General features: G+C 47.9%; 1 protein-coding gene across 2 annotated transcripts in view; it reads left to right on the forward strand.

The window, feature by feature from the left end:
- Window positions 1-25,317, forward strand: part of KIF4A (kinesin family member 4A) — a 187,289-nt gene that overhangs the window by 43,772 nt on the left and 118,200 nt on the right. For both annotated transcript variants that reach the window (XM_075324006.1, XM_075324007.1), the window contains exons 5-6: window positions 1,687-1,779; window positions 1,863-2,029. In XM_075324006.1, the coding sequence (XP_075180121.1) occupies window positions 1,687-1,779; window positions 1,863-2,029 (260 nt within the window). The remainder of the gene's footprint in view (window positions 1-1,686; window positions 1,780-1,862; window positions 2,030-25,317) is intronic.

The raw sequence follows: 25,317 nt of genomic DNA on the forward strand, positions 1-25,317 counted from the left end.
CTTCCGAGCCCGAGTCAATCACAGGACCTGGAGAATTTTCCTGTCCTGGTGTCATTCTTCCGGCCATGCTTCTTGGCCTTTTTTGCCTTGCCGACCCTCCTGTGCCTTCTACAGTCCGGTCTGCAGCTAGGACTATCCCTCAATTCCCTCAAGGGACAGGTCTCTGCTCTGCCCGTGTTGTTCCAGCGGCGTATCGCCCGGCTGGCTCAGGTGCGCTCCTTCATGCAGGGCGCATCTCACATCATTCCGCCTTACCGGCGGCCTTTGGAGCCCTGGAACCTTAATCCGGTCCTCACGGCTTCCGGAAACCCCCCTTTGAGCCTCTTAGGGAGGTTTCTTTGTCTTGTCTTTCACAGAAAGTGGTCTTTCTAGTGGCCGTAACTTCCCTCAAGAGAGTCTCTGATTTGGCTGCACTCTCTTCGTAGTCACCTTTTTTGGTTTTTCATCAAGACAAGGTGGTTCTCCGTCCGACTCCGGACTTTCTCTCCCTAAGGTGGTTTCTGTTTCCACCTTAACCGGGACATTTCCCTGCCTTCCTTTTTGTCCGACTCCTGTTCATCGCTTTGAAAAGGTGTTGCATACTCTGGATCTGGTGCGGGCGCTCCGGATCTGTGTCTCGCACCGCTGTTCTTAGGCGGTGCACCTCTTTTTGTGCTGACCACTGGTCAGCGTAAGGGCCTCTCGGCATCTAAGCCGACCCTAGCTCGTTGGATTAGGTCGGCCATTTCCGATACCTACCAGTGTACTCAAGTGCCTCTCCCGCCGGGGATCAAGGCACACTTGACCAGAGCTGTCGGTGCCTCTTCGGTTTTCAGGCACCAGGCTACGGCTCAGCAGGTCTGTCAGACTGCCACTTGGACTAGTCTGCATACCTTTTCGAAGCACTACCAAGTGCATGCTTATGCTTCGGCAGATGCGAGCTTGGGCAGACGCATCCTTCAGGCGGCTGTCGCCCATTTGTGAAGTTAGGTTTCGCCTACTTCTCAGTTTTTCTGTTTATTCCCACCCATGGACTGCTTTGGAACGTCCCATGGTCTGGGTCTCCCATAAGGAACGATGAAGAAAAAGAATTTTGTTTACTTACCGTAAATTCTTTTTCTTATAGTTCCGACATGGGAGACGCAGCTCCCTCCCTGTTGCCTGTTGGCAGTTTTCTTGTTCCGTGTGTTTTCACCGGCTGTTGTTGTAGACAGAGGTTCTGGTTGTTCCGGGTTTTGCTCTGTCTCTACTTGTGGGTGGATGTTCTCCTTCAGCTTTTGCACTAAACTGGCTAGATTTGGTCATCCAGGGGGTGTATATGCTCGGAGGGAGGAGCTACTTTTTAGTGTAGTACTTTGTGTGTCCTCCGGAGGCAGAAGCTATACACCCATGGTCTGGGTCTCCCATGTCGGAACTATAAGAAAAAGAATTTACGGTAAGTAAACAAAATTCTCTTTTTCCTATGACCTACATACCCATATAGACAGCTTAGGAGGGCTGATCCTACTGATGGATTCCCTTTTTAAATTTTCTCAGCTCCTCTGTAATAAACTGATGGGAGGCTTCATAATTCATAAATTTTCCTTCAGTGTATCCAGTCTAGATAATTCTTTGTAAGCAAAACTCAATCTTGTGTCTCTTGTGTCATAAAACTACAATTAAAGCTTATTATATTCTAAATGTTGACTTCTTTATTTTTTTTAAAAGATTTATAATGAAGAAATTCTTGACTTGCTATATTCTCCTCGGGATAAAGCATCTCCTATTAGTATCCGTGAGGACCCTAAGGAAGGCATAAAGGTACATCAAGGCCCCTGGGTATTACATTGGAGCTGTAGCTGTGTTTGATAGTATAGGCGGCTAAGTGTTCTCCTCCTCCGCAGATCTGTGGCTTGACGGAGCGAGATGTGAAAACTGACGTGGATACAATAATCTGTCTGGAGCAGGGGAATAGCTCCCGCACTGTGGCTTCTACAGCTATGAATTCTCAGTCTTCTCGATCACATGCTATCTTCACAATTGCTATAGAGCAGAGACTAGGAGGAGATAAGTAAGTAAATGGCATTATCATGGCTGAAAATGGGGTGTGCTCTTGCCCCCTGCATGATTTTTGTGTCACTTACCTCATGTGCAAGGCATTGCAGCTTAGTATCCATGGTTATGACCACAAGTAACTGTCAGAGTGGTCGTAGCCATGGATGCCTAAGCTGCTGTATTGTGTCCTGCACATGAGGTAAGAGACATAGCTATATCAGGAGACCTATACTAAATTTCAAACTGGAGATATTTGACAATATTATTACCCCTACTACATATTGGCATAGGATCTTGGCGATGGGAATAACCCTTTAACCCCTTAGTGACGGAGCTAATTTTCACCTTACCAGACCAAATTTTGCAATTCTGACCAGTGTCATTTCATGAGGTTATAACTCTGGAACGCTTCAACGGATCCCGGTGATTCTGAGATTGTTTTTTCGTCACATATTGGACTTCATGTTAGTACCAAATTTAGGACAATATTTTTTGCGTTTATTTATGAAAAAAATTGAATTTTGGCAAAAATTTTGAAAATTTAGCAATTTTCAACTTTTGAATTTTTATACCATTAAACCAGAGATTTCTGTGACACAAAATAGTTTATAAATAACATTTCCCACATGTCTACGTTACATAAGCACAATTTTGGAAACAAAATTTTTTTTTTTTTGTTAGGAAGTTAGAAGAGTTCAAAGTTTATCAGCGATTTCTCATTTTTACATCAAAATTTACAAAACCATTTTTTTTTTTTTTTAGGGACCACATCACATTTGAAGTGACTTCGATAGGCCTAGATGACAGAAAATACCCAAAAGTGACACCATTCTAAAAACTGCACCCCCCCCCCCCCCAAAGTACTCAAAACCACATTCAAGAAGTTTATTAACCCTTCAGGTGCTTCACATGAACAAAAGCAATGTGGAATGAAAAAAAGCAAAAATTAAATTTTTACCTAAAAATGTTGCTCTAGCCCAAATTTATTCACTTTTAGAAGAAATAACACAACAAAATGGACCACAAAACTTGTTCCCCACTTTGTTATGAACGCACTGATACCCCACATGTGGTCAGAAACCTCTGTTTGGACATATGGGAGGGCTCGGAACAGAAGGAGCAATATTTGAATTTTGGAAAGCAAATTTGGCTGAAATAGATTGCGGGCACCATGTTGCATTTACAGGTCCGCTAAGGTACCTAAACAGAAGAAACCCCTCACAAGTGACGCCATTTTGGAAACTAGACCCCTCAAGGAATTTATCTAGATGTTTGGTGAGTACCCTGAACCCCCAGGTGCTTCACAGAATTTTAGAACTTTGAGCCATGAAAATAAAAAAATAAAATTTTACCACAAAATTATTTCAACCAGGTAGCTTTTTTTTCACAAGGGTAACAGGAAAAAAATCACCATGAAATTTATTGTGCAATTTCTCCTGAGTTTGGCGATACCCTATATGTGGTGGAAATCAATTGTTTGGGTGCATGACAGGGCTCGGAAGGGAAGGAGTGCCATTTGACTGCAAAATTGTCTGGAATCAATAGCTGACGCCATGTTGCATTAGGAGAGCCCCTGAGGTGCCTAAACAGTGGAGGTCCCCCACAAGTGGCCCCATTTTGGAAAATAGACCCCTGAAGGCATTTATCTAGATGTTTGGTGAGTACCCTGAACCCCCAGGTGCCTCACAGAAGTTGTTTATAATGTTGAGCTGTGAAAATAAAAAAATACATTTTTACCACAAAATTGTTACTTCAACCAGGTAGCTTTTTTTTTTTTTTTTTTTTTTTTTACAAGTGTAAAAGGAAAAAATTCAGCATAAAATTTATTGTGCAATTTCTCCTGAGTATGCTGATACCTTGTGTGGTGGAAATCAATAAGTGCACAGCAGGGCTCGGTAGGGAAGGAGTGCCATTTGACTGCACAATTGGCTGGAATCATTAGCGGACGCTATGTTGCATTTGGAAAGCCCCTAAGGTGCCTAAACAGTGGAGGTCCCCAACAAGTGACCCCATTCTGGAAACAGGACACTTCAAGGCTTTTATCTAGGTGTATAGTGAGCAGTTTGAATCCAAGAGTACTTCACAGAATTTGATAAGCTTAGGTTGCCATATTGAAAATTTTCATTTTTTTTTTTTTTTTTCACAAAAATGTTGCTTTAGCATCATATTTCTTACTTTTTCAAGAGGCAACAACAAACCGTGGACCCAAGAGGTTATCCAATGTCTTATGAACACAGGGATACCCCACATGTGGCCAAAAACCTCTGTTTGGACAAATGGGAGGGCTTTGAATGGAAGGAGCACTTTTTGAATTCTGGAAAAGTTGAAATAAATTGCGGGCACCATGTCACATTAGCAGGGCCCCTTGGGTACCTATACAGCAAAAAAACCCCACAAGTGACCCCATTTTGGAAACTGGATTTTATTCAGGAGTATAAGCATTTTGAATCCACAGGTACTTCACAAAAATGTTGCTGTAGCAACAAATTTCTCACTTTTAGGCTGTGGCCATGATCCAGTGACACGGCGTCTAGTATACAGTGTCAGCCTTCCTGCAGAGATGTGAGTGTTGTCCACGGGAGAACACAGCTGCCCATGCCCACGATTTGGGATCAGGCTGCTGTGGAGCTCTATGCTACCTGCAGAGAACACTCTTGTCTCTGCAGCATAAACTGACATGCTGAGGCTCGGGAAGCTGCGCCACAGGTCGGTTTTATGCTGTGGAGAATAGAAGCACAGTGGGCATGGGATTTCTAAAAATCCTTCCACACTGCTTCTACTGCACAACGCAGTGTTATGGATGCAGGGAAAACACTCTGCGCCCAAAACGCTGCAAATCCTGATCGTGGGCGCACAGCGTAAAATGTTACAATGGATAATGTCAAACAAATATAACGTCCCATTCCCATGCATATTCTAAGCTGGCGCCCTTTAGTGCCTTTCATGTGGCACTAAAGGGTGCCTAGCCTTGTATTTAGCCCCCCCAAAAAAAATTAATAATTAAAATAAACGACGTGGGGTCCCCCCTATTTTTGATAGCCAGCTAGGGTAAAGCAGACAGCTGTAGCCTGCAAACCACAGCTGACAGCTTCACCTTGGCTGGTGATCAATTTGGAGGGCTCCCCAGGCGTTTTTAAAAAAAACAAAACAAAAAAAAACCCCACACAAACGTGGGGTCCTCCCCAAATTAGATCACCAGCCAAGGTGAAGTGGACAGCTGGGGTCTGGTCTTCTCGGGGCGGGAAGAGCCATGGTTATAAGACTCTTCCCAGCCTAAAAATAGCAGGCCGCAGCCGCCCCAGAAGTGGCGCATCCATTAGATGCGCCAATCCTGGCGCTTCGCCCCAGCTCATTCCGCGCCCTGGTGCGGTGCCAAACGGGGTAATATACGGGGTTGATACCAGCTGTAATGTCACCTGGCATCAAGCCGTGGGGTTAGTGATGTCACGGCATCTAAACAGATACCAGATATCACTAACCCAGTCAGTAATAGAAAAAAATAAAGACAAAAAAAAAATTTTTTTGAAAAAACACTTCCAGGAACATTCCCTCTTTCACCAATTTATTGAAAATAAACAAATTCCGGTCGCTGTAATCCATTTTGGAGGTCCCACGACGACTCTGGACCTTCTAGAATATGGGGGAACGTTCAGGGAACGTTTCCCCCATTTTCTGGAAGAGCAAGCTCTCCATGAGCAGTGTGGGTGCACTAATCTGAGAATACTGCACTCGACCTGCAGTAACCTCATTCCAGAATGAGGGGCACGCTCACAGAACGTACCCCCCCATTTTCTAGAACAGCAGGCTCTCCATGTGAGTGTAGCTGCAGATTACTGCACTCACTCTCCCCCGGTCCACAGTACAGCAGCATGTGCAAGCAGCGCGGTCAGCATCCCTGCTTGCAAGGATCCAGCTGACAGCCGCTGTCTGCACATGCGCCGCCAGCTTTCCAGAGGGAGGCTGAGTGATCGCGGGGACGGAGCAGCAGCCAGGTAACGGAAGACCGGGGGCTGAGGGGGGTTGACGGTGGGAGACTTGGCGGGACCTGGGGACAACTTTTCTGTCGCATGTGACGTGTCACATGCGGCAGAAAGAGCAGGATGAATGTGGCCGCGCGCTACTGTACGCTGCGCGCCGCCATCTTGCACGCTCCGGAGGAGGGAAGAGGGAGCGCTCTGGAGAACCGGAGGGAGCTCCGGGGAACCAGACAGCTCTGGTGTACCGGAGGAGGGGTCAGGGGGGAGGACATTTCACTCCGATCTGAAATGTTTGATCATTTCAGATCGGAGGGAAATGAATGCAGAGACTGCAGCGGCAGTTTTTGGCGCGCGTCGGCGCCATTTTGGATGTCCGGTGGGGGTGGATTTCTCCGGTACCGGGGGCTTTGGGGGCACTAGAGGATTATATTTCTTTATCATCTGACATGTTTGATCATGTCAGATGAGAAAGAAATCAGTATTTTGTATGTATGTATGTATGTATGTATGTATGTATGATAATGTATGATAATGTATGATAATGTATGATAATGTATGATAATGTATGATAATGTATGATAATGTATGATAATGTATTATAATGTATGTATATGTATGTATATGTATGTATATGTGTATATGTATTATAATATATATGTATGTATGTAGTGTATACCGGCGATCACATTATGGGGGTCTAAAAAAAAAGCACCCCGATTCATAATCTTGGGGGTCTCTGCTACCTCCGGTAGCTGAAACCCCCGAGATTTTTCATCACTGGGGGGCGCTACAAGCTTTTTCCGGCCTGACATCTCAAGACGTCGGAACAGAATAAGTACCCTGTTCTTCCGACGTCTTGAGACGTTAGGCCGTCGCTATGGGGTTAAGTCAGAGTTCTATATGGTTTCATTTGACCAGAGCACCACCGTCCACTTGCTCCCTTTGTCCCCCTACATAACCACACCTTCCAGTTCCTTCCAGGCATGTGACTACTCACATGACCTGAAAGGTCCTTGAGGTAATCGTGTGGCGGGTGTTTTAGTTCCTCCATTCAGCTCCCGGCAGCTTCCTCTCCTGCTCTGATCACCCTAGATCAGTGTGGATCAGTAGGAGAGGGCTGCTCTGTGATTGGGGAGGACGCAGTTTGTGTTCTCGTTTATCCTAGGAAGCTTCCTCTGGATTATAAGATGCATTCTTTTTAGCAAGTTTTTCTTATTAAAATGTGTATCTTATAGCATGAAAAATATGGTAGGTTACAGCAAATAAGTTTAGATGTCCAATAAATCATGATCGAGTACAAATGTAAACATATTTTGTTGGTTGTAGTAAGTGTTAATGATTTAGAACAAATAACAAGCAACTGAACTGAATATCTCAGAAAATCTGTCTTCAGCCCACAAATGACTTTTAGGCCCTGTGCACACTGGGAAAATGTTTAAGTAAAATACCCACCCTCTGACAGAATTCCGCATCTGCAGCAAAAAATCTGCATGCTGTTTTACCACAGTTTTGTGATTTTTCCGCAGGTTGGTCTCTGTGGTTTTTGACTAATATTTAATGGCAAAACCGCATGTACCTGTGGATAAGACGTGACATGCTGCTTTTTGCTGCAGAAATTCACCTGTAGGGAAACGCAGTGTGCGCACAGCATTTTGAATTTCTGATAGATTTTGATGGACTGCACAAAGGTTATGAACAAAACTGCTCCTTTTCTGCAGCAAAAAAACGCAGTGTGCTCACAGGGCCTTAAACAATCGAAATGGCTGCTTGTCATTTGTTAATTGAGATCTGTTGATAAAAGGCAAATTGAAAGACTACATAGAAAATGCAGTCCTGGCTGACCACCCCACCCCTGCACACCTTCCACCAGTTTAGCGATCAGATTCAATGCATCTACTCCCAAATTTTGGGGGTATTTCCATAGCAGTTCTAGCATGTTCTCTTCTATAGGAAGGAGAGATTTACTGCCAATTTCCACTGCAAAACTCTGGTTTCTGTTGACATCTGTCTGGCCATGCATTGTCAGGTTATAAATAGTACCACCGTCAGGAATCCTTGATGTACAGTCGTTTGGCCTGGAGTTCACTTTAAATGAAAGAGGAGTCACCAGTGAGAGACATGTAATGACTAACAAACTGACCAACACCTCCAAACAGACTAGAACAACTATGACTAAGTGTAAGCTGCCATCACTGCACAATATAGAAACAAGAGGTTTAATAAATATTAAGTTTTGGGTGAAAGCCTTGTCGTGGCTGATGGGCTCTCATGATTTGGCCAATTTATAGACTAAGTACTTGTATTCTTATAAGTGTATATAGCAGTAATGCTGTCCAAAATTTCATATATTCAGTGTTGCATACATCTTAGTGCTTCTAGAGATTTCTGTATTCTTATGTATGTAATCTCTCTGCAGAGCATTGTGGTTATACCTAGCAGAGCTGAACTGTCTCATTACAAACACATCTGCAGTTGTACCTCTTCTCTCAGCTCTGCTGTATTCCCCCCCCTCCCACACTGAGTGCCTGTGAGATGGAAGCTGAAGACATTAACCCCTTAATGACCGCAGGCAGTAATATTATGTCCTAGCGGTCATAATGTTATTGCCTGCGGTCTGCTGCCGGCAGCATGCCGCGCTCGGTGCACATCTCAGCTGATTTGCATATCTGAGATGTGTGCCTGCTAAGCACAAGCAGAATTATCTGCTCGTGCTGTTTAACCCCTTAAATAATGCTGTCAATATGTGACCACCAATATTACTGCAATCACATTAAACTTTTACTTACCGCCCGATACCGGAAGGGACGTGATCATGTGACTTCCGGTAGTTGTCATGGTAGCACAAGGCCATTTGGTGACTCCTGTACTTAACATGAATTACTTTCAGTTTCACTTGGCCCAGAGCCCAGTGAAACAGAGTGAGTTTCTGCTGTTTACAGCTGTGTAGCTGTGATTAGCAGATAGGGCGGATTGTTGATCGTTATAGCTCCCTAGGGGGACTAGTAAAATAATAAATAAAAATAGAACTTTTTTTTATTTATCCAAACAGGTTTTTGACCACATGTGGTCAATCGGTGCGTTCATAAAGTGGGCAACAAGTTTTGGGGTCCATTTTGTTGTAGTATTTCTTCTAAAAGTGAATAAATTTGGGTTGGAGCAGCATTTTTCGGTAAAATTTAATTTTTTGCTTTTTTTCATTCCACATTGCTTTTGTTCATGTGAAGCACCTGAAGGGTTAATAAACTTCTTAAATATGATTTCTTTGTCGCTCCATTGGGAGACCCAGACAATTGCGTGTATAGCTTCTGCCTCCGGAGGCCACACAAAGTATTACACTTTAAAAAGTGTAACCCCTCCCCTCTGCCTATACACCCTCCCGTGCATCACGGGCTCCTCAGTTTTATGCTTTGTGTTGAAGGAGGCACACATTCACTCAAGCTCCCATTTTAGTCAGCAGCAGCTGCTGATTGTATCGGATGGAAGAAAAGAGGGCCTCCACAGGGCCCCCGGCATGCTCACTTCTCACCCCACTAAGTCGGCGGTGCTGTTAAGGTTGAGGTACCCATTGCGGGTACAAAGGCTGGAGCCACATGCCGTTTTCCTTCCCCATCCCTTAGAGGCTCTGGGAGAAGTGGGATCCTAACCGGTCATCCATTCACTGGGACCGGGCTGCCTCCGCAGCCCCTGTGGGAATCTGCCGGACAGGAGATTTGGTATCATCAGGGACAGGGCCCTGCATCTAAAGGTACTCTGTGTCCCCATGGGGGCGGTGCATGGAGCGCTCGTGTCAGACGCTGCAGCGGCTGCTGTTTTTTTGTGACGACCGGGACTACCGCGCCGACCGCGCCTGTTTGCCGGCCGCGGTATTAAATTTAGTCCCCGGCTTCATGCGGCCTAGTACCATAACTCCCGCCCCCGGGCCTGCCAGTCGGGTAAGGGCGGGACGGTCGACCTGACGTAGACAGTGAGGGCTGGAGCATACTTTAGGTGTCCTCCTCCCCCCCTCACTGATCACTGTGGGGCACCAGATTCCCGCACTTTATTAGTCGCCGCCCACGGCTCCCTCCTCCCCTGAGAGCTCCGGCAGCCATTGTTACAATCACATTCTGCCGGTGGAAGATATTAGGAACGAGCTCTACAGCTCTGGGAGGCCCAAGGCAGGGAATCTGGTGGACCCCCAACCGCTTTGGGCGGTCGGTAAGCCACACCGGTCACCCGGTGCTGGTCCCCCTAGGGTGCCGAAGTGTGTGTGTGTGTGTGTATATATATATATATATAATATAATATACATTTTCTCTGTTCGACCGCATTGTTTTGCCTTTGGCTATATACCCTCAGTGATCACTCTCCTAGGAGACAACAGCATGTCGTCCACAAGGAGCAAGGGTGCCAAGACACAGGGTTATTTTGCAACCTGTACCTCTTGTGCGGCTGTTACCTGCAGGTTCCACCTACCCTCACTGCGAGCAATGCTCGGCCCCTGTTGCACTCGCTCAGCCGGAGCCTCGGGCACTGGTGGGACCCTCGGCTCAGGTAGAACCGCCGGCTTCCCCTGTCCAGGTGGCAGGGACAGAGTTTGCAGTTTTGGCTGAGAAACTCTGAGTCGCTTTCACAATCCATGGCTCAGTCTATGGACAAATGGTCTGCTAAGATACTAGAAGCCTTGCAGTCCAGATCTGTCCTTACACAGGCCACGGGCACTGTGGGATCATCGCCCCCAGGCCCCTCTCGGTCTGCGCCGCAGCGTGCTCCTGGGGTGGCACCTAGGTCTCACGGGGAGGACTCCGGCACGGACCGCAGTCCCAGACCGGCTAAGCGGGCTCGCTGGGAATCTTCCCCCGACTTCATCACGCTGTTCGGGGTCTCAGCTTGAGGACTCTCTGGAGGATGAAGCGGATGTCGCAGCTCAGGGCTCTGACCCTGACGTTGCTCTCAATCTTGATACACCTGAAGGGGACGCCATAGTAAATGACCTTATAGCGTCCATCAACCAGGTGCTATATCTTTCTCCCCCAACTCCACCTATAGAGGAGTCTGATTCGCAGCAGGAGAAACACCAGTTTAGGTTTCCCAAACGTACACGGAGTGCATTTTTCGATCACTCTAACTTCAGAGATGCTGTCCAGAAGCACAGAGCATTTCCGGACAAGCGCTTTACGAAGCGCCTTATTGACACACGTTACCCCTTCCCCTCTGACGTAGTTAAGGGTTGGGCTCAATGTCCCAAGGTGGATCCTCCAGTCTCTAGACTGGCGGCTAGATCTGTAGTATCAGTGGCAGATGGCTCATCGCTCAAGGATGCCACTGACCGGCAGATAGAGCTCCTGATGAAATCCATCTATGAAGCCACAGGCGCGTCTTTTGCCCCGGCCTTTGCAGCCATGTGGGCACTACAAGCTATCTCAGCTTGTCTGTCTGAGATTAATGCGGTCACACGTACCTCTGCTCCGCAAGTTGCGTCTTTGACTTCTCAGGCGTCGGTATTTTCATCCTACGCCATGAATGCCGTCCTGGACTCTGCTAGCCGTACAGCGGTAGCGTCCGCCAATTTGGTGGCAGTCCGCAGGGCCATGTGGCTACGCGAATGGAAGGCAGACTCTGCTTCCAAGAAGTTCTTAACCGGTTTGCCATTTTCTGGCGACCAATTGTTTGGCGAGCGATTGGATGAAATTAAGCAATCCAAGGGAAAGGACTCGTCCTTACCCCAGTCCAAACCAAACAGACCTCAGCAACGGAAAATTCAATCGAGGTTTCGGTCCTTTCGGCCCTCAGCCAGGTCCCAATCCTCCTCGTCCAACAGGCCACAGAAGGGCCAGAGGAACTCTTATGCATGGCGATCTAAGTCACGTCCTCCAAAGACCGCCGGAGGCACTGTCTCCAAGCCGGCCTCTTCATGACTTTCGGCCTCCCCAAACCGCATCCTCGGTCGGTGGCAGGCTCTCCCGCTTTTGCGACGCCTGGTGGCCACATGTCCAAGACCGATGGGTGAGAGACTTTCTGTCTCACGGTTACAGGATAGAGTTCAGCTCTCGTCCTCCGACTCGTTTCTTCAGAACATCTCCGCCCCCCCCGAGCGAGCCGATGCACTTTTTCAGGCGGTGAACACTCTGAAGACAGAAGTTGTGATCCCCGTTCCCCTTCAGGAACGTGGTCGCGGTTTTTACTCCAACTTGTTCGTGGTGCCAAAAAAGGACGGATCATTCAGTCCCGTTCTGGACCTCAAACTGCTCAACAGACACGTGAGAACCAGACTGTTTCGGATGGAATCTCTCCGCTCAGTCATCGCTTCGATGTCCCAAGGAGACTTCCTAGCATCAATCGACATCAGGGATGCTTATCTCCATGTGCCGATCGCACCAGAGCATCAACGCTTCCTGCGTTTCGCCATCGGGGACGAACACCTTCAGTTTGTGGCACTGCCTTTCGGCCTGGCGACAGCCCCACGGGTCTTCACCAAAGGCATGGCATCCGTTGTGGCGGTCCTACACTCTCAGGGCCACTCGGTGATCCCTTACTTAGACGATCTCCTAGTCAAGGCACCCTCCCGGGTGGCATGTCAACACAGCCTGACCGTCGCTCTGGAGACTCTCCAGAGGTTCGGGTGGATCATCAATTTCCCAAAGTCAAAATTGACACCGACCCAATCACTGACTTACCTCGGGATGGAGTTTCATACTCTCTCAGCGATAGTCAAGCTACCGCTGGACAAACAGCGTTCGCTGCAGACAGGGGTGCACTCTCTTCTTCGGGGCCAGTCACACCCCTTGAGGCGCCTCATGCACTTCCTGGGGAAGATGGTGGCAGCAATGGAGGCAGTCCCCTTTGCGCAGTTTCATCTGCGTCCACACCAATAGGACATTCTCCGCAAATGGGACAGGAGGTCGACGTCCCTAGACAGGAACGTCTCTCTTTCCCTGGCAGCCAAAACCTTTCTTCAGTGGTGGCTTCTTCCCACTTCTCTGTCGAAGGGAAAATCCTTCCTGCCCCCATCCTGGGCTGTGGTCACGACGGACGCGAGTCTGTCAGGGTGGGGAGCGGTTTTTCTACACCACAGGGCTCAGGGAACCTGGACTCTGACAGAGTCCTCCCTTCAGATCAATGTTCTGGAGATCAGGGTAGTGTATCTAGCCCTAAAGGCGTTCCATCGGTGGCTGGAGGGCAGGCAGATCCGCATACAGTCGGACAACACCACGGCGGTCGCGTACATCAACCACCAGGGCGGCACGCGCAGCCGTCAAGCCTTCCAGGAAGTTCGGCGGATTCTGCTGTGGGCGGAGGCCACAGCCTCAACCATCTCCGCAGTTCACATCCCGGGCGTAGAAAACTGGGAAGCAGACTTTCTCAGTCGCCAGGGCATGGACGCAGGGGAATGGTCTCTTCACCCGGACGTGTTTCGAGAGATCTGTTGCCGCTGGGGAACGCCGGACGTCGATCTCATGGCGTCTCGGCACAACAACAAAGTCCCGGCATTCATGGCACGGTCTCAAGATCACAGAGCTCTTGCGGCGGACGCATTAGTTCAGGATTGGTCGCAGTTTCGACTGCCTTATGTATTTCCTCCTCTGGCAATGCTGCCCAGAGTGTTACGCAAGATCAGGTCCGACTGCCGCCGCGCCATCCTCGTCGCTCCAGACTGGCCGAGGAGGTCGTGATACCCGGATCTGTGGCACCTCACGGTGGGTCAACCGTGGGCACTCCCAGACCGCCCAGACTTGCTGTCTCAAGGGCCATTTTTCCATCTGAATTCTGCGGCCCTCAACCTGTGTGGCCATTGAGTCCTGGCTCCTAGCGTCCTGAGGGTTATCTCAAGATGTCATTGCCACTATGAGACAGGCCAGGAAACAAACGTCCGCCAAGATCTATCACAGGGCTTGGAGGATCTTCTTATCCTGGTGCTCTTTTAAGGGTTTTACCCCCTGGCCGTTTGCCTTACCCACTTTTCTTTCCTTCCTTTAATCCGGAATGGACAAGGGTTTGTCTCTCGGCTCTCTCAAGGGACAAGTATCGGTGCTTTCAGTGTTTTTTCAAAAGCGTCTAGCCAGGTTTCCGCAGGTCCGCACGTTCCTGCAGGGAGTTTGCCACATAGTCCCACCTTACAAGCGGCCGCTGGAACCCTGGGATCTTAACAGGGTGCTAAGGGCTCTTCAGAAACCACCTTTCGAGCCCCTGCGGGATGTCTCTTTATCACGTCTTTCGCAGAAGGTGGCTTTTCTAGTGGCAGTTACATCGCTCCGTAGAGTGTCGGAGCTAGCAGCGTTGTCATGCAAAGCCCCCTTCCTGGTTTTTCACCAGGATAAGGTGGTTCTGCGTCCGGTCCCAGAATTTCTCCCTAAGGTGGTATCCCCTTTTCATCTCAATAAGGATATCTCCTTACCTTCATTTTGCCCTCATCCAGTTCACCAATGTGAAAAGGATTTGCACTTGTTAGATCTAGTGATAGCACTCCGGCTCTACGTGTCTCGCACGGCGCCCCTGCGCCGTTCTGATGCGCTCTTTGTCCTTGTCGCTGGCCAGCGTAAGGGGTCGCAGGCTTCCAAGTCAACCTTGGCTCGGTGGATCAAGGAACCGATTCTTGAAGCCTACCGTTCTTCTGGGCTTCCGATTCCTTCAGGGCTGAAAGCCCATTCTACCAGAGCCGTGGGTGCGTCCTGGGCTTTGCGGCACCGGGCTACGGCTCAGCAGGTGTGTCAGGCGGCTACCTGGTCTAGTCTGCACACTTTCACGAAACACTATCAGGTGCATACCTATGCTTCGGCAGATGCCAGTCTAGGTAGGCGAGTCCTTCAGGCGGCGGTTGCCCACCTGTAAGAAGGGGCCGTTTTCGGCTCTTTTTATCGAGGTATTCTTTTACCCACCCAGGGACTGCTTTTGGACGTCCCAATTGTCTGGGTCTCCCAATGGAGCGACAAAGAAGGGAATTTTGTTTACTTACCGTAAATTCCTTTTCTTCTAGCTCCTATTGGGAGACCCAGCACCCTCCCCTGTTCCCTTCGGGCTGTTGTTCTTTTGTGTACACATGTTGTTCATGTTGAATTGTTCCTTTTGGTTCATGGTTTCAGTTCTCCGAACATCCTTCGGATTGAATTTACCTTAGACCAATTTATACGTTTCCTCCTTCCTGCTTTTGCACCAAAACTGAGGAGCCCGTGATGCACGGGAGGGTGTATAGGCAGAGGGGAGGGGTTACACTTTTAAAGTGTAATACTTTGTGTGGCCTCCGGAGGCAGAAGCTATACACCCAATTGTCTGGGTCTCCCAATAGGAGCTAGAAGAAAAGGAATTTACGGTAAGTAAACAAAATTCCCTTCTTTGAGCACTTTGGGGGGGTGCAGTTTTTAGAATGGTGTTACTTTTGAGTATTTTCTGTCACCTAGGCCTATCGAAATCACTTCAAATATGATGTGGTGCCTAAAAAAAAAATGGTTTTGTCAATTTTGATGTAAAAATGAGAAATTGCTAATAAACTTTGAACCCCTTTAACTTCCTAACAAAAAAAAAAAATTTTGGTTCCAAAATCGCGCTGATGTAAAGTGGACAAGTGGGAAATGTTAGTTATTAACTATTTTGTGTGACATAACTCTCTCTAATTTAACGGTATAAAAATTCAAAAGTTGAAAATTGCCAATTTTTTTTTCATAAAAACAAAAAATATTGTCATAAATTTGGTACTAACATGAAGTCCAATATGTGACGAAAAACAGTCTCAGAATCACTGGGATCGGTTAAAGCATTCCAGAGTTATAACCTCATGAAGTGACACTGGTCAGAATTGCAAAATTTGGTCTGGTCATTAAGGTGAAAATTAGCTGTCACTAAGGGGTTAAATAAAGTTTAAACATTCAAACACTATGAGAAAAAAAAATAACAAATCATGATTAAAATCATACACAAAATAACTAATTTTATTAAAATCATAACAGGTCTAATATTTATGTATAAAATAACGTTAAATTTTGGACTTTCATTAATTTAAGTGTGTGTGTCCTTAATATAAAGTAAAAAACGCATGCATTTTATTTTGTGAAAAAAAAAAAACCATGTAAAACGCTAGGATTTTGATTTAGGTTGCGTTTTGAAAGTTCTCATTGACTCTAATGTTAGCAAAACACTGCCAAAATGGCAAAAGCAATTGACATGTTGCTTCTTTAAATGCAGGTAATGTGACAATTTCTGCATCAAAAACGCAACGTTTTAGGCCCTGTGCGCACTGGAAAACGGAATTTTCTTAAAATTCTACAGGGTTTGAAAGATTACTGCACCCGCGGCAAACTGCACCTGAAAACTCATGCGGTATTGCCGCGGTTTTCCACGTGCGGGTTGGTACATGTGTTTTAATGCATTCAATGCAATAAAGCACATTGAAAAAAGAAGAAAAAAAAAATTCCTTCTGAGATAGGATAGATCAAATAATGCATTTCTCCCGCGCGGTAATGTGGTGGTCACATTACCGGCTGTGGGAAATGCCCTGTGGTTACCTCTGCTGTCTCGTTACGAGGCTGCATTCAGTGCAGTCAGTCGCAGGACGTGGATTGTGCCGGAGCTGTGTTTCGGGGGGGTGGGGGGTGTTAATAAAGGGGTTAACCAGGGGCATTTTTGTTTTTTTTATTTTAAATAAAGTTTGTGTGTTTTGTGTCTCATTTAACTCGTTATTACCTGGATTGCCACGGCATCTGGAAGAGCCGGGGACACTCCGGTACCGCCACATAATGGATGTTACAGTCCCGGGGCAGCTGCGGGCTGATATTTTCGGCTGCAGGAGGTGGGGGAGGGGGGACGACATTCACCCTCCCCGGCCTGAGAATACTGGGCAACCGCTGTGTTTACCTCAGCTGGAAGGTAAAAAAAAATACAGCGGAGCCCACATGGTTGGTTTTTGTGTTTTTATATATAATATTTTTTTTTTTTTTATGTCCGTTTTGATTTCAATGTGCATTCTGTGTGTGTTTTTGTTTACTCTGCTCCGCTTCCTCTTCCTGTTATGATATCACTTCCCTGCAAAACGCAGGGCAGCGATGAACATTATGTCCCGAAACTACGAAATACCTCAGAGATCAACGCAGGAAAACGCAATGAAACCGCACAGAATTTGCTGCCTGCGTTATTCCCTGCGGGATTTCACGATTATATTGCAGTCAGAGTGAAATGCCGCAGCGACGTGCGGAAAAGAAGTGACATGCAATTTGTTTTTGCTGCGGGAATCCCGCAGCAAAACATGCAGCTGTCAAAATCCACGTAGTGCACACAGCATTTTTTTTTTTTCTCCATAGGTTTTGCTGGTGAATCACTGCAGAGATGTTATGAACGTAACATGCAGCAGAACCGCAGGAAATCCACGGCAAAAAACGGCAAGTGAGCACAGGGCCTTAAACAGCAAAGTGCGCACAAGAAAGCCCTATTTCCCAAAGACTTTGCTTGGAAATCATAACGCATGCTTTTTTTTTTTTTTTTTTTTTTTTTGCATTAAAACGCTGCAGTTGAAAACGCTGTGGAAACGCATGAAAAAAACGCAACGTGCGCACATGGCCTTAAAGTTCAAATCACCCCCCCCCCTTCGCCCCATTGAAAATGAAAGGGTTAATAAAAAAAATATATACACACATTTGGTATTGCCGCGTTCAGAAATGCCCGAGCTATCAAAATATAAAATCAATGTGATCAGTAAACGGCGTAGCGGCAACAAAATTCCAACTGCCAAAATGACTGTTTTTGTCACCAAAACTTTAGCACAAAATGCAAGAACAGGCGATCAAAACATAGCATCTGCGCAAAAATATGGAAGTTAAAAACGTCAGCTCGAGAGGCAAAAAATAAGCAGTCACTGAGCCATAGATCTCGAAAAATGAAAATGTTACGGAATATGGCATAAAATGTGCGCCACTTTTTTTGGACAAACTTCCTATTTTTTTTTTTTTTTTTTTTTCTTCTTCCCCCTTATATAAAAGTAAACCTAGACATGTTTGGTATCTACAAACTCACACTGACCTGGTGCATCACACCCACACATCAGTTTTACCATATAGTGAACACAGTGGATAAAATAACTAAATAAAACAATAGTGCTATCACACTTTTCCAGGACCACATGACAGCACCACAGGAGGTTGCTTCCTCCGCCCTCTACAGGGACAGGAACACAAGAGGTTAAAAATCCATCCCTTTCCCAACCTCTCCAGTGTTTTTCCTGTCCCTGTACAGGACGGACGTAGGAACGTACCGGGATGTACGGGGTCCAGGTGGATCGGGGGTGGGGCTCCGTTCTCTCTCCTTCCAACCTGTCAAGACGCCCCAGGCCGACGCCTCGCAGTGCGGGGTCCCTCAGCCGCGCCGGTCGAGCAGGAGCTCCCGGTGCCTGCCGCTTCCCTCCGAGGGGAGGGCTCTCAGCCTCCAGCCACAGCGATGCTTCTGGACGCGGTGTGGAGACTGACGCCGGGGCATGCGCAGACGCCGCACTTCTGGTTTCCGGGTTAATGCGACCCGGGAGTTTTGGCGCTAATTTCAAATCTGAAGTTCGGATGGCAGGACTGTGACCTGGCACCTTCACTCAGGTAATAAACAAAAAACCTGGAAGGGTAGGGGGGAGTACATTTGTTTTTCGTTAGGCTCCGCACTCCAGGGCTGCCTGTGATGGAGGAAAAAAAGTTGAGACACTAAAGCCCCTAAGGATGCCCAGGTCTCTGGAAGTGTCAGCCCTTCAGGGTTTCATTGCCCTGTAGTCAGACTTGTCTGAACCTTATTTTTTGCAGGGTGGAGGTTCTTCTGTGGGTTCCGGCACCATCCCAAAAAAGAAATGTACCACTAAAGTTTGTGTGTGTGTGTGTGTGTGTGTGTGTGTGTGTGTGTGTGTGTGTGTGTGTTGCAAAACTCCCAGACACCTATGTTAAGAAGCTCTGCGAGACCTGCATTGCAAAGTTGATATCTGAGGAACAAACTACCCTCCTGTCAGACATGAGATCCATGATACGGGAGGAGGTTCAGGCTGTCCTTACGAGCCACCCACCAGAGCCCCCGGCACCTCCTAAAAAATGTCCACCCCATATGTTAGAGTCCTCAGAGGAAGATGAGATGTCCAGGAACCCAGACTCCCCAGGGGAACAAGATGAGGTCCTGGGTTCCTTGCCAGAGGAAGAGCGGCGTTACTTATTTTCCGCAGGCGACAAGGATGAATTACTCCGTGACGTACGGAAAACCTATGATGGTGGAGGATACGGGAAAACCTCGAACCAAACAGGATGAAATGTTTGGGGGACTCTGGTCTCAGCACCACAGGGTATTTCCAGTAAATCACCATGTGCGTGCGATGATCCTGGACGAGTGGGAGGAGATTGAGAAACGATTGTTGTTTCCAGGGACTTCAAAGCCAGACTGCCGTTTGAACTCGATGACATCAAAGAATGGGAGGACTTTCCTAAAATCGATGTCCCCGTGGCAAAAGTCGCACGGAAGACGTCAATCCCGTTTGAGGACTCCTCGGGTCTCCGGGACCCCATGGATAGGAAGGCTGATGGCCTTCTTAAAAAGGCTTGGGAGGCTTCTGCAGCCACCATTAAAGCAATCATTGCCGCTACTTCCGTGGCACGGTCTCTCGTTGGTTGTCACACCTGGAATCTCAAATTCGGGATAATGTCCTGTGAGGTAGCGACCACCAATGTGGTAAATGGTCGCAATGGAGAAGGTCCCTGCGATATTAAAGTGAAGTTGCTATGGGACTTGTAGTTCCACAAAGGCTTGGTTCTGCATATTAGGGTCAGGTTCCCTTTAACAATGCGAGTATGCTGTGCAGGTCTTGAAACTCAAACATCCACCTGTTGGTGTGTCCAGGCTGATTTAGGAGACTGTCAGTGAGTGTGTGGAGCAGCCCTGCATGACGAGCAGCCTCAGGCAGGTAAAGAGGCTGCTATTCTCAGAGAGGTTGGAGCCTCTGGAAGGAACCTGCCCAAGGAAGCGTGGATTGCCTTCAACCATCTGGAACTGAGTGTGTGGAGGCTGAGGGAGCTCCACTCTGACACTTGTAGTGTCCAAACCTGAGCGGGCGGTCCGCTACAAAGACTGACCAGAAATCCGTATCTCCTGGGGAGACAGCCATACCTTCACTATGGACATTTAAATGGACTTGAAGCCCACGGTATGTGAAGGTGTTTTGTTTACCTTTTTCCTTTAAGCCAGGAGAGGCTTCATTGTGTTTTGGAAGGGCAGTTTATGTTGGTTACTAATAAACTGCTGCATTTTTGAGAGACTGTGTTGCCTGTGTATGCCTAAGCTACCCTGCATCGCTGCAAGCGAGTAAAACCCCCGGGTTGCGGTAAGCAACGTTCAGTCCCTAGGGACGCCATTTTGGACTCCCTATGTTAAAACTGGCGACCGAATTAATGGCAGATGCCTCCGCTGAGTCGGTGCGGTTTTCTGCCAGGAATGAGGCCCTTACTAATTCAGCCCGCAGGGCCATATGGTTGAAAACCTGGTCGGGAGACAGAGCATCTAAGAATAAGCTGTGCTCCATCCCTTTTTCGGGTGCCCGGGTGTTCGGTCCTGCTCTAGACGAAATTCTAGAGAAGGCTTCCGATTTAAAAAGGGCGGTTTCTCAGAGGTTACAGCTCCACTTCCTCTCCCCTCCCGGAGGTTTCGTCCCGCTAGGCAAGACTATAGAGTCAGGGCTAAGGCGGGCAGATGGGGTTTCCACAAGGGAGGACCAGATAGGAAACCCCCTTCGAACCCAGAGGGAAGCCGGATAGATCCTGACTCCATTATCGGGGGGGAGGCTCAGCAAGTTTTTGGGACAGTGGCAGCAGATAACCTCAAATCCATGGGTCCTTCAAGTGGTGGGGGAGGGTCTACGGATAGAATTCTTAGGGACGCAACCCCCCCCCCTCCCCCTTCCCGAACAGGTTCATCCTGACGAAACCCCAGTCGCTGTCCCTTACCAACCGCCTCTGGTCGGCTGTAGATTCTTTACTGCACACCGGGGCAATTCTCCCAGTTCCAGTCTCAGAACAGTTCCTGGGCCACTACTCCTCCCTATTCTCTGTTGCCAAAGCCTCCGGAGAATTCCGGACGATCATAAATTTAAAACCCCTCAATCTGTGGGTCCGGTACAAACTATTCCGGATGGAATCAATTAAGTCTACCATTCCTCTCCTCAACACGCACTGTCATGGCCACGGTAGATCTGAAAAGCTCATATTCCCCATAGCCATTCACCCACACTCTCAGAAATACCTGAGATTTGCGTTAGAGAGGGACAGGATATTATATCATTTCCAGTTCCGGTGCCTTCCATTCGGCCTCTTCTGCCCCCAGGGTGTTCACGAAGATAATGACGGAAGTAGTGGCACACCTGAGGAGATCCAACGTTTCCATCGTCCCTTACTTGGACGACCTTCTGCTGTTGGCGGATTCCCCGGAGGAACTCTCCCGGACGATCACCACCACCTTGACGTTGCTGACATCTCTCGGCTGGGTCATAAACGATCAAAAGTCCAATCTCATGGCGGAGACAAGGAAGCTGTTTCTGGGCATTCTTCTGGACTCCGATGTGTGCACATCCTTTTTGCCGGCTCAAAGTGGAAGACATCAGATCAAGAATCCAAGCCCTCAGCCGAGAGAAGCAGTGCTCCATCAGGGAGGCCATGAGCGTCCTGGGCATGATGACTTCCTGCATCCAATGTGTTCGCTGGAGTTAATTCCGCTCCAAAAGCTAATCCTGTCGTACACTGTGGGATCCCGCTGGTCCCTCCATTACAAATTTCCCTAACGCCTCAGGTCGTTTACAGTCTAAGATGGTGGATGTGCAGAAAAAATCTTCGCTTGGGCCGTTTTGTGGGACTGCTCGCCGTCCGTCACACTCACGACCGATGCAAGTCAGACTGGCAGGGGCGCCCATGTGAACTCCCTTTTACTTTCAGGGTAGATGACCTCCAGAAGTGTCAACCCAGTCGTCCAATTTCAGGGAGTTGCAGGCTGTCTGGCAGGCTCTGCAGGCAGCTCATCCTATGTTCCGGGGTCAACATGTTCGGGTCCTATCGGACAATGTTACGACAGTGGCCTTCCTTCGCCATCAGGGGGGCTCTCTCCACCCACATCTGCAGGCTCTGGCATCGAAGATCTTTCAGTGGGCAGAACGCTCGGTTCTCTCCTTATCGGCGGTTCATCTCAAGGGCTCGGAAAACCATCTCGCGGATTTCCTGAGCAGGCGCCCGATCGACCCCCTCGGAATGGGAGCTGAAGGACAGTGTCTTTCAGGATCTGGTCAGACGATGGGGAAAACCCCAGGTAGATTTGTTCGCGTCTAGAACCAATGCAAAGCTGGAAGTCTTCTCTCTGAATCCCCGGGATGCTCCTGCTGCAATCGACGCCATGGCCCAACCATGGTCCATGGGTCTGGTGTACGCCTTTCCGCCTCTGCCGTTGCTCCCCAGAGTACTCCGGAAGATTCAACAAGACGGAGCCCATGTGATTCTAGTAGCCCCGTTTTGGCCCAAGCGGAGCTGGTTCTCTTTACTCAGGAACCTGGCAGTTGCAGATCCGGTCCTACTTCCCTTGATGGGCGATCCCCTCAGCCAGGGTCCAGTTCTTCACCAAGACCTGGATCACCTTCAGCTATCGGCCTGGATCTTGAAGGGAGGTTCCTGAGACGGAAAGGCTTGTCGCTTGATGTCATCTCTACACTCCAGGCAAGTTGTAAGCAGATTACCCGGTCCATATACGGGAAGATCTGGAAGAAATTCTGCTCCTTTCTGGGTGAAGAACCTGCTGACAGTTCTCGACCTAATATTCCGACAATCTTGGATTTTCTGCAACTGGAATTCCGCAAGGGTCTTACGCCTAGCACTTTATATCTGCACTCAGCGTATTCTTTGACGTGTCACTGGCTTCCAATCCCTGGATTGCCAGATTCGTGAAGGGGATAGAGTGCCTTCGGCCTACAATTCGACCCACAGTGCCTCCCTGGGATCTGACTTTGGTGCTCAATGGCCTTTTGTGATTCGCCGTTTGAGACCTTGTCTACCATTTCAATGGAACATTTATCCTTCAAGGCGGTGTTTTTATTGGCCATCACCACGGCTAAGCGGATTGGTGAATTACAGGCTTTGTCTATCAGGGAGCCTGATCTTCAGATTCTGGATGACAGAATTGTACTGAAACTTGATCCGACATTTCGTCCCAAAGTGGTATCCTGTGCGAACCTGGAACAGGAAGTGGTTTAGCCATCCTTTTGCCACAACTACACGAACCAGAAGGAACAGCGGCTGCATTCCTTGGATATGAAATGAACAGTACTGTGCTATTTGGAGGCCACTCGGAGCTGGAGATTGGACTCCACCTTATTCCTTCAGTTCAGGGGTAGAAATCGAGGCAAATCTGCATCAAAGGCTGTACTGTCTCGATAGGTTGAGGATATTGTGGATCTAACCCCGCCAGATCACCTTAGGGCCCACTCCACTAGATCGCTCTCCACTACATGGGCAGAAAGGGCGGGGGCCTCTCTAGACCAGATTTGCAAAACCGCCACTTGGTCAGGTGCAAACTCCTTTTTTGTAGACACTACAAGTTGGATATTCTGCCCTCCCACCAGACCTCGTTCAGTAGGAAGGTGCTCCAGGCAGTAGTCGTTCCCACCCCCCCCCCTTCCCTCCTCCTGAGGATAAGTTAATTTGGTACTCTCTTGTGGTGCTGTCATGTGGTCCTGGAAAATAGGAATTACTACCTACCGGTTATGTTTCCAGGATCCATCATGACAGCACCCTTATTTCCCTCCCTTATGTTTTCTACTTCGTGTACATTAACATTGTATGTAGTTCTCAGGCATAAATAAACGTGGTGTTATACCCATCCTGGTGTGGTACTTGAAAAGCCACTGGAGAGGTTGGGAAGGGGAGGGGTTTTAAACCTCTTGTGTTCCTGTCCCTGTAGAGGGCGGAGGAAGCAACCTCCTGTGGTGCTGTCATGATGGATCCTGGAAACATCATTACCGGTAGGTAGTAATTCCTATTTATTTATTAAATTATTTTTTTTTGCAATTTTTCTGCATTTGGACTTTTTTTGCTTTTTTTTTTTTTTTTTTTTTTTTCCAGTACACTATATGTTAAAACTTTTATGGTTTAATTTAAAAGTACAGCTTGTTCCGCAAAAAATGAGCACTCACATGACCATATTGACTGAAAAATAAAAACGTTGCGTCTCAGAAGAATGGCGAAAAAAAACGGAAAGCGAAAAATCATCCGTTTGTGAAGGGGTTAATTACAATCACAGCTTCTACAGTGAGATCAGAGAGTGGCCATCACCTATTGCACTGGTAATGCCGCCTTTCATTTACAATAAACCCTGGAGGCAGATTATCAGAGATCAGTGTATGGCCCATACATCTAAACAGCTCATTACTCATAAAAAAACCTTGGATTTCTCTGGAATAAGGATCCCATATACAGTGGAACCTTGGTTAACGAGAACAATCCGTTCTGGGAGTGTGCTTGTTAACAAAGTTACTTGTTCAGTAAAGCAAGATTTCCCATAAGAAATCATTGCAATGCAGACAATAAGTTCCACAACTTGTTAATGTCCCATCCTGGTCCAATATTGTGCCATTCCACACATGTACAAGCACACACAAACATTATGCTCACCTTACCTTCCGTTCCATCGCCGGCCTCCTGGAACCTGTAGTTCGCCCGTACAGGATGTGTATCGGGAAACCATCACGACCAATGCCGGACCTTCCGCTACGTTGAGTAGCGTCTGACAAGGGAAGTTCCTCCCTCGTCGCGATGGTTACCTGATGCACATCCTGTACCAGCGAACTACAAGAAGCATGAGGCCAGCGATGGAACGGAAGGTAAGGTGAGCATATGTGTGAGCGTGTTTGTTGTCTGTGCGTGCTTCTGTGTGTGTGAACTTCAAGAGCGGGTCAGAGCGCAGTGGCTGTATGGAACCGGAAGTGTGTGCAGTGAGTATTTGCTCGTACAGCAAAGCTTGCTCGTAAACAGTTACAAACTTACAGAAAGCTTTGCTCGTTAAGCGAAATACTCGCTAACTGGGTTACTCGTTAAAAGCGTGGTTCACCCAGATTTTTTTTTTGTCTAGTTCGATATTATATTGAGAAACAATGTTTCTCTCAAATACCTTGTGTTGGCAATAGTGCCTTTGAGGCACTATTGCAGACCTCTGTTCCCCGTCCAGTGATGTCCCTGTCAAGTGCTGCACACGTCACATCCGTGCAGCCGGCAGTCCATCTCAAGGGCCCATAGTCCGGGGACGCTTGGCCTGGAGGCTAGCCACCGGTTTTAGTGACTGGGCCTCTGCCCACTCTACCGCAGGCCCTTCCTCCAATCTACCT

This window comes from Anomaloglossus baeobatrachus, chromosome 9 (genome assembly GCF_048569485.1).
Source record: "Anomaloglossus baeobatrachus isolate aAnoBae1 chromosome 9, aAnoBae1.hap1, whole genome shotgun sequence".
Lineage (NCBI taxonomy): Eukaryota > Metazoa > Chordata > Amphibia > Anura > Aromobatidae > Anomaloglossus > Anomaloglossus baeobatrachus.